The sequence below is a fragment of the Astatotilapia calliptera genome, chromosome 10 (genome assembly GCF_964374335.1).
Source record: "Astatotilapia calliptera chromosome 10, fAstCal68.1, whole genome shotgun sequence".
Taxonomy (NCBI): Eukaryota; Metazoa; Chordata; class Actinopteri; order Cichliformes; family Cichlidae; genus Astatotilapia; species Astatotilapia calliptera.
The window spans coordinates 16,915,851-16,925,651 of NC_137431.1; the positions used below are offsets into that span (position 1 = coordinate 16,915,851).

A 9,801-nucleotide genomic window follows, 5' to 3' on the forward strand; every position below is an offset into this window, starting at 1 on the left:
GCGAGATTATTTTTCACTAAGGCGTCAATAACCATTCTCTCGACTAAGTCAGCATGTCATCTTTTCAAGGCAATACTCATCCCCATTACCAGTGACTACACTGTTAACCTTTGCTGTATTTCTCACAGTAAAATACCACAAAATGCCCAGTAACTTACCTGAAAACATTTCTACAGTTAATTACTGTAATTTGCTTTGCATTATGGGTATATTAAGGTTATTTACATTTACTTACTGTATTTTTTAAAATTGCGGTAGTAGTTATACCTACCGTTAACACATTAGCAGTAGTGCTACTGTATTATGTGATTTGAATGGTTCATCATACTGTTTGTGCATTTTTACTCTTTCAGTGGTTGGTTGCAATAGTGCATTACATTTTAACTCTTTCACTGCCAACCATTTCCAGATTTTCCTCCAACCTATGCCATTTGTCAGTATGATACCAGTGAAAGTATTATGGTTTTGACTTTTTAGGGGACTTGCCTGTGTGTAAGGTTCAAGAATTCTGATCATCTAATCTGCTGCATGCAGTTGTATGCACATGCACAGCTGCTGCAAATGTGTGCTTGCCACTGCGTTGCCAAAGGCGAACTTCAGTCAGTGGAGAATATTGTAATAATTTGGCGGAGGCTTCTCAGTCGAGCAGTAACTGAATTGCTCATTTACTGAACGTGCAACATGTACAGAACTCTTCTGGGAACTAGTCAACCCAACTTAGTGAAACACACACTGAATGCATGCTGGCCCCGCCCACCCACCTACCTCTACCAACCACCACTCCATATCCTGACTGACATGACCTGTGATCCAGTGATTGACAGGAGAGGAAAGACAGTCCAACTTTGTTAACTCTTCATTACGATATGCTCGAGAGGACAAAAGATTTTGCACCTCGTTATTGTTGGGCCTCTGTGTGGAAACTGCAAACGGGACGTCATAAGGTAATGCAAAGGACTCTCCTACCTAACATACTCGTTTATTAATTCTTAAGAGCATATATATTTTTTGTGTGTGGGGGGAGGGGGCTTAAAATCGGTGTTAGCTTGGTCGGAATAGCACATTAGCTGAATTATTCTGGAAAAAATAGGTTGTGTGTGTTTTTTTTCTTTTCTTATTTAAATATATATTTAGATATATATTTTCCACGGGGAGGGGCGAAGAACACAGGCGCAACGACAGTCTTTGTCTTTTTCCCGCCGAGTGTGGTGCATTGTTCTCCTGCGCTTCTGTTCTATGACTATTGAGAAGCTGGCCATGCTAACAGTGGGACATTTAGCTTCAGCTAAAGCAGCAGGTAAAAATACACATTTAATGAGAATAAAGAAAGACAACTTTTTTTTGGAAATTTAGAGACTGCTAAAACAATCTTATCCAGTTTTGAGCTTGCTCATGTAGGTTAGCCTGCTTTATTTAATTTTGTGTGAGCTGCAGTACACAACATTAAAAAGTTAATATAACATTAGGTTGGTGGCGTGAGGAACTCCAACCTAAGTTTAATATTTATTATTTTTTTAGGTGGGAAGGGGAGCATGTTTTTTTCCCTTTAATACAACGTCTTCCAGGGTCTTTTTCATAGGAAAACCATGTAACGTCTGTGTTAGGTTGGTCAAAAGAGCAATTAGTTGAATTATTCTGGAAAAGATGGGTTGTGTGTTTTTTTTCTTTTATTTACTTATGTAAATATATTTTTCAAGGGTTAAATAAATGCAACATTAAATTAACAATTGTCTCTCTGTCTTTTCCCGCCCAGTGTGGTGCATTGCTGTTCTCCTGCCCTTGCTGGCTGCGCTGACAGTGTGATGTAGCCTCAGTGTTTGTGTTTTAAAGGCTTTTTCCACCAAGATGTCTGTTGAGAGAGAGATGACCTTACCCATCACACCAAGGGTAATAGCGCTTGGTAAGTAAATACTTTCAATCCTCTTGTAATATTTTTGTAAAAAATCTATGTAATTATTGTGGTATTTGTACCCACAACAACTTACTTAACAGGGGTTTGTCTGTTTTATATTGTATAAAAATAGAATACACACAGTTTGCTGCTGTTTCTCTTATTTATTATACACAATGACCAACAGGAAAAAACAGCCTAACATTTCAGCACAGGCCAAAATGCCAAAACATTAGGCAGTTTTTTCCTGTAATTGATCATAATTTTCATTACATAATAAATAATAAGAGAAATAGCAGCAAACTGTGTGGATTCTATTTTTGTACAGTGTGAGGCCTGCTATCCACCATTCTTGTGGAAACCTTATTTGTAACGGTGAGCACATTGTCTTATTGGACTCTTGTCTGTTTTTAGGGAATAATTTCATGTCTGCAAGCCGCTGGATGATCAGTTTGGAGGGCAAGGTATTTTATGAGCCTGAGCAGATGCATGACTTTGCCAGCACCCTTGCTGTCTTCTTTGCGTCATACTACGTTTTCAACCTTGAGTATCAGGAGTCAGCGTCCATCACACAGGAGATGATACAGAGGTAAATACTTTACACCATTAAAGCTTACACCATTTAAGAATGAAATATATGTGATAGCTTGACTACAGTTGCAGAAACATATAGGTGATTGCTGTAATGTATGTTTTAATTTTGAAATTAAAGCAGCCTTTTTTCCGTTAAAAGGTTCTTTGTGAGGATCAATCCAGACATGGGAACAAAATGCCCTGCAAAACTTGGTACAAGCTGCAAGACAGATCGTGTCGTAAAGAGGAAGGTTACAAGCATCAGCTCTCGGATCACCACCTTCCTCCAGCGGCTCTCTGAGTTTGAATGGAGGACTTCCAACTAGGTAAGAATACAGAGATGATAATATCTTTTACATAGCTGATAATTATATACATACTATACACTCATCCATACAACAGTATGAATGATCTCAGACAGATGTGAACAAGTGAATAACCTGAGCAAACATGAATATTGATGATGTGTCTTTGACAGGTGGTGATAAAGACTACGCTGAACCCGACCATCCTGGTAACGGAAATCTAAATCCCATGTCACATTCTATTTCCTGGGACCCACTGATAATTATTACATTTTGTAAATGATTTTTGTTTTACAATTGTAATAGTTTATTTAATGTTCATGCTGGTGGGTTTGACCTGTTTTTAGTGGAATGAAAAACTGTTTTCCTTAAAAAAATCAGACACAGAAAGGTGAAGGACTGTGTAGTTTTCATGTACGCTTCTATTTATTTTGGTTATTGACATTGTTTTTATTCAGTTGAAAAATGTTTTTCTTGTTAAAAAAAATATCAACAATAAATGTTGGTTTAATTCACTATTCTGAGACTACTTTATTGAATTATATTGTTTTTGTAAATGTTCTTATATTGAATATGAATGTTAACATTATTTTTATTTGCTGTAAAACACAATTACAGTCTAAACAAATTATACTGTACACAATTACAGTGTTATACCATAAACCACATTTGCAGTACAGTGATACTATAAAACTTAATCACGGTAAGTCTTTCTAACTGTAAACCACGTTTACAGTAAAGCTGTTATACTGTAATATATGTTTACAGTAAAGTGGTTGAACTGTAAAACATCACAACAGTAAAGATACTGTAGATCAGTAATTACAGTAACTTACTGGCAATAGTGTTGCCAGTAAGTTGCTGTAAAAATACAATAAAATGTCTAACAGTGTATCTGACAAATACCTGACAGCCAGTCAAGATGTGTATTCTGGCAAGGGAAAAACACATAATGAGACGCATATGCACACATGCAGCACACTATAGCAGTTGCCAGATATGCATATTAGTCTAGTCTGAAGTAAACTGTAATAAAGGATCACTACAAGAATGAGACAAGCAAATGGCTGTCAAGGGGGGCCAACCCACTAACATGGAATCACACACCCTTCAAGATGAGTATCATTTTGAGCCTCAGTCTCACTGGAACAATTAGAGTGTAAAGGAAGGCTAGGCTCCTGTCAGCACATGTTCAGTGAAGATTAATTAATTCTGCTATAGTCTTTAAGGATTGTAGCAAGCATTAGGAGGGGTGCAAATTGCAAGTTTATCACAACTTTCAAGCAACTTTTGACCAACATGCTCACAGAGAGCAGTTTGACTCAAATATGTTGCTATGACTCAACCACTGATCCATTTAACATATTCTGATGCAAAATGCAAAAGCTTCCATATTGTTTACTATCAGTCAAATAGATTTAATGTAACAATTCACTGTTCAGTGTTGTGATATTTTAAAACGATTTCTATACTTCTTTTGTTGTTGCACTTTTTATGAACTTTAGTTTGATGTGCAACTTTAAAAAGCTGGGATGCTGTGTACATGTAAATAATGACAGAATGCAATGATTTGTAAATCTCATAAACTGATATTTTACAAAAGATTTTCTAGAAAATGACAGTGATTATGTCATGTACTGCAGCTGATTAGAAAAATAATGTTCCTTTAGATTTAAATTCATGTTGGGAAACATTATTCCGAACTTGTTTCACAGTTTCTAGAGTCAGTTTTATTGCAGATTGATGAACCTCTGCCTCTGCCCATCTTTATTTCTAACAAGCTCTATCTCTTTCAGATTTCTATACCCACTCATATTACTATCTGTTACCAGTAAACATAATCATTTGTAAACTGTCCCCACAACTGTTTTTTCTTAGTAGTCCTTCCTTTTTCCTGATGTGCCCAGCTTTTTTGAGATGTCTTCCAGCCTTATAATTCAAATTGAGCTATTATTTTTCATGAAATAGTAAAACACTTTATCAGTTTAAAGATTTGACAATTTGCAGTGTTCTTTTGTGAATAAAATGCATGTTTATGCGATTTGCAAATCATTACATTCTGTTTTTGTCTACAGCTTCCCAACTTTATTGAAATTGGAGATGTTAATTGGCAAAGAAAAAGTATCTTACATTATTTTAAATAAGTGTAGTTTTTGGGGCATATTATTGCTCTTCGTGGCCTGAGAGTTTCATCATTATATCGTGTACCACCCTGCTTGTCCTTTTCACCACTCCAGAGTTACTTATGTAAGTAAAGAATGACTTCGCAACACCTTAGTTATCCCCAGCACAAATCATCCTCTTTCCCGCAGCAATGTCTTATTTTTTTTAGCCCCATACTCCAGGGAAGAGTATAAGGAGAGCCTCAATGCTTACTGAGACAGATGGAGATTTGTAGTTGAAAGGTGAAGCTACACTCAGGGGATAGCTCATGTGTTCGTAAAATCCTGAGTGGCTCAAAGCTACAGAAAGAAAACACAAAAGAGGGACATGTTAGCGTTTTTCATTTGGTGAGACAGATGAAGGTCTTTGAACCTGAGCTGATTATCTCACTGATGATTATCAGCCAATACCAACCTCACCATGAAATGCTTGCAGCAATTCATGAATTTTCCAACAGATGCATGTTTTTTCAAAAAGCACTTGCACTGTACAGATAAATTGATATTTTATTTGGTTCTGCCAGAAAAATGTACTTTTTAGTATATCCTCATGTGAAAAGTTCACTTGCTGTAGCTTATGTAGTGGAGTTTTTATTTCTTTTCTCTCTTTTTTTTTTCTTTTTTTGCCTTAGGCTTTTAGCAAAGTTTGCCCAACTTTTTTTTCTTCTGTCGCTCCCTTTGTATCAGAAATAAAAGCATGCGCGGACTTGAGTTTTCTCAAAGTACCATGGGATTGTATGTGCAAGTCTTTTGTACTTTCCAAGCACCCTCCGCCATCTCCATGTTTCCCCTCCAACACCACCCTCCCCCTGTGTTCAGACCTCGGTACATGTGTGTGCCTCTGCCAGTGTGGAGTATGTGCTTTTCATTAAGTACATCTCTTTCAGTACAGATAATTATTCCTGTCAGTTAGAAGTGCAAACACTCATTAACAGAAAGCAACATAAACACACTCCCAGTATATCCTTTCTCTTTGTGGCAGTATGTTTTATCAGCTTCAGTGCTGTTATTATTATTGTTTTTGTAAAATACATATCACAGTATGTTGCTGCAGTATTTTCAAAACCTGTTTACTTTTTATCCAATTTCCTTTCATTTTAATTTTATCAGAACCACATATGGTTCCCATTTGCTCTGGAATTTCATTATTAGTAATGTCTTTAATGTTATAATGTCTTTTTCCAAATACAATTTGGTATGGCCTGCTCAGCTAAATACAGTCTGGAGTTGAATTTAGTCATAGCACTATCGCACCGACACAATCCTGCTTGTAAGAGATTATTTAAAATCATGTGAAACTCTCCACCATTTGACCTTAGAACTGAAGAAGCTTCTCGGATGAGAGGTGAAACATCTTCAAGCAACTTAAAGAAGTCCAGACGCTTTTCTTTCCAAGCTCCTTTGACTACGATGACCTGGATGACTGAGAACCTTCACAGACATGTGAAACAATGTTTCACAAATAGCAAAAAATTCAAATTTGTAATAATATCGATTAATGATGTCATGTTGATGTACTCAGTCACCTGGAATAAAGCATTAAGGTCCAAGACTAACAACTTGTTTGGCCATCACATTTCAGCACCTCAAAAATAATAAAACCTAAAAAAAAAGAATCTTTTTTTACTGTTTTTTCTCCAGACTTTTGAATCTTTTTTTTCTTTTAGATGGACACTGACATACATCATAACCAAAAGAAGAAGATGTTATAGGATAAATTCATTTTGATAGCTCATTTTCCTCTACATTCCTTTGTCCCTCTACGTGTAAACTTAAGCAAGTGTTGTTGCTGTAGAGGCACACAGATGTGAACAGTGACCAACTTCTTAAACTCAATGATGGACAAGCTTTTACACATGTATAAATGTATGTTCACATACCGGACTGTGAAAAATCAACTCAAATGCATATCCACCCATTTGGGGACAGTTTATAAAGCAGTTATAACTTAATATGCTAAACTTAAATGTATTGGTGTCAGCAATTTATTTCTGCCAAAAAAAAAAAAAAAGAAAAACATATCTGCCTTCTAAGCATATTTTTCTTAAAAGTATTTATTGTAGTTCACAGTAAAAGGCTACCTTAGCCATAACTAATGTGTCTTTCTGCACTTGTGCGTATAGTAAACAGCTCCGCTAATTATAAGAAGCACTGCCGTCTCCAGAATCTAAAAATGATTTCATATAGGTCACACACAGGTACACTATGAATTTATGAACAGCAAAAGCAACAAGCTACTGAAGTAATATTACACATATTTTGCCTTAGAGAGTAAGAATGTAAGGGCACTGTATAAAATAAACTCCAAGAACTTAAGTTACAAGTTACAAAGTTATATACAAAACAAAGTCTAACGCTTGGAGAATGAAACAGAAATTAATGGATTATTGTTTCCAAAGTAAAAGGCAAAGATTTGGTGTTCATAAAGAAGGTCAGGAGCACCAAATTATGGGCTGGATTTTAGGGCAGTGACAAAATAATGGAAACAGAGAAAAGAGGGGAATGGACAAGAGAAGAAACTTGATTTTGGGAGCTTGGCTTGATGAAGTAGGGTGTCAGAAGGTCAAAGGTGGAAAGATGTGCTTTAGAAATGATGGACTGAAATGATGTTGCGACTGAAGCTCGCAACCTGCAGTGCAGTAAATTATAATATGTTATGGGTGATCAAAAAGATCTGGCCATCAATCCTGATCTGATGTTTTTTTTTCAAGATCATCTTCTTGTGAACCTCTAGACTGAAAACTATCCTGTCCAACTATGCCACCTTATAGAGGTACAAGTGCAAGAGGACATAATGGGACATTCAGGAAGATAGCTAAGTATAGTGTAGCACTGTTGACACTCTTGTAATGGATGGAAGCTAAATCTTGACTAGAAAAACTGGCAATTTTACATCACACAAGGTTTTTAATTTAACTCTGAAATAGCTTTAAGTTAATTAAATTTAATTTAACTAAGTTTTCACAGTTTGACAGTTAATATAAAAGTTGTTTGATCAGCTAAGTTAACATACCATGTAAAAAAAGAAGAGACGTGTTGTTTTTATCAGTTATTGAAAAAAAACCCAAACTATGTTTTAAATAGAAAGAAAGGGACAAATACACATTTTCTGCCCTGTGCTCACACTATACGTTAATTACTATGTGCACATCTGTTTTAATGGGACCTAAAACTAGGGAATAACACAAGTTCTGCTTCAAGGTGGACTTCTTTAATTTTTAATTGATTTGATCAACACCAAAGCTTTACTTTGCTACAGCATTTCTCAGCTCCTCCCTTGAGAACAAAGAAATCCCCTGCTTGAGATGAGAGAAAGAAGGGTGATACATAAAGTGTCTGACTGTCAGATGCACAGACAGCTTCAACGCTGTGTCTGCGTGTGTGTTTGTGTGTATGCATGTTTGTGTGTTTAACACTAAGTGTTGTCAGGTTGATGCCCCGGGCAAGTTATTAAGCAGCAATCCTTGTGCCCCAGGCCACTGTAAGACCTTAACTGTCTCCTGATGCAGCTAGGGGATTGTTTGGTTGTGTTTGTGTAGATCTTTGTACTTGTGAGCAGTGGCAACTGTGTGCCATTTCATTTGTGTGTATGTGTGGTACTCTGAGGAATGCTTCAAAAATACATCTCACCATATGCAAGGGGAAAGAAAGAAGAATGGAGGAAGCAGCGGATGAAAAAAAATGTTTTTGTGGTTATATGAAGTATCCTCTGGAGATAGCCATGTCTTTGCTCTGAGGGCGTGTTTGTCCTTATCAGGTGGGGAAAAGGACTTTTTTTTTTCTTGCTTCACTTCACAGTTTAGATTTACGAATCATTTCAGAAAAGTAGAGATATGTCTTTCTATCACAATCTTTCAGCAATGTGCCCATTGCCTGATTGCTGCTGGCACATCAAATCTATTCCGGGGCCCTGAAGGTATGTTAACAAGTTTAACTTAAAGTAACTCAAAATGCGGATGTATGTATGTGTTTGCCTCCATTGAAGGGCAAGGACATTTATGTCTGTGCGTGTGTGTGTGAGTGTGGATGGGTTTTCCACTGGCCTGCAGTTAAAGCTGTGAAATTGTTCAGGTCAGAACTATTTATTGGACTGCTGTAAATGTGTGTGTGTGCCCTCCACACACCGTTTCATAGCTAAATGTTATTGCTTGAGTTGGAGATTACACTCTTTATTTCCCCATTACCAGCTGCTCTCTCACTTTCTCTCTCACTGCCTTTTCCTCCACCTCGTATTCATTTCCATCTCTCCATCTACCTTCCCCTTTTACAACGTATAACTCTGCCATTTTAATCCTCTGCTTCTCTTGGGAAGCACCGGAGTCAAAGACGGGCTTAAACATTGGAGTAAACGGCCTGATATTGCATTTTGACACGCCTCATATTATTTCCCCTTCAATTTAACTGCTCGCCGAGAAATGTGGGACTTTCTTTCACCCCGCATCCCCTCTTCTCACCCTTTTTCCATATCTTTCTGTCATAATGTGTTTCAGGTGGGAGGGTATAGCGGCTGGACATATTGCACTATGCCTTCCAATTCACTCAATTTTTATTCATTTATCGACTGTCCTTTGTACAACAAAAATGAGCTGCAGAGGAAAAAAGGAGAAGAAAAGAAGACAGAGCGAGATTAATCATGACAAACTGATGTTGTACTGCATGGCCAGGGTCAAGCAATCTCATTTTCCAAGTTAAACTTTAGCTTGCTCTTCCCTTGGCCCCAGCTTCAAATGAATTTACTAGCTATTGATCATTTAGTTTCCACCAGACTGGGAAGTGCATGGAGTTTCTGCAATTACTGTGGAATTTCAAAGGTCTTCTAAGTCGGGATTTAAAACGTATTTTTCTTTTTGCAGTGTTTTTCTGGGATTTT

The 9,801-nt window shown here is 36.9% G+C and overlaps 1 protein-coding gene across 4 annotated transcripts; it reads left to right on the forward strand.

The window, feature by feature from the left end:
• The first annotated feature begins 209 nt into the window (after positions 1-209).
• Positions 210-3,285, forward strand: LOC145431569 (uncharacterized). 4 transcript variants are annotated; one of them, XM_080307561.1, is made up of 6 exons: positions 210-944; positions 1,135-1,297; positions 1,799-1,900; positions 2,306-2,480; positions 2,625-2,790; positions 2,943-3,285. In XM_080307561.1, the coding sequence occupies exons 3-5, from the start codon at positions 1,846-1,848 to the stop codon at positions 2,788-2,790; spliced, it is 396 nt and encodes a 131-aa protein (XP_080163687.1). In that variant the 5' UTR covers positions 210-944; positions 1,135-1,297; positions 1,799-1,845; the 3' UTR covers positions 2,943-3,285. The 4 variants fall into 4 exon arrangements, with proteins under 4 accessions (XP_080163687.1, XP_080163685.1, XP_080163684.1 ...); XM_080307559.1 differs by lacking the exon at positions 1,135-1,297 and having other exon boundaries at positions 211-944; XM_080307558.1 differs by lacking the exon at positions 1,135-1,297 and having other exon boundaries at positions 215-944; positions 1,754-1,900.
• The last annotated feature ends 6,516 nt before the right edge of the window (positions 3,286-9,801 follow it).

Excerpts from the sequence above, each read along its gene's own strand:
- LOC145431569 (XM_080307561.1), top strand. The coding sequence starts at position 1,846 with ATGTCTGTTGAGAGAGAGATGACCTTACCCATCACACCAAGGGTAATA. Across the intron at positions 1,901-2,305 it reads ACCAAGGGTAATAGCGCTTG|GGAATAATTTCATGTCTGCA; the intron begins GTAAGTAAATAC and ends GTCTGTTTTTAG. Across the intron at positions 2,481-2,624 it reads ACACAGGAGATGATACAGAG|GTTCTTTGTGAGGATCAATC; the intron begins GTAAATACTTTA and ends TTCCGTTAAAAG.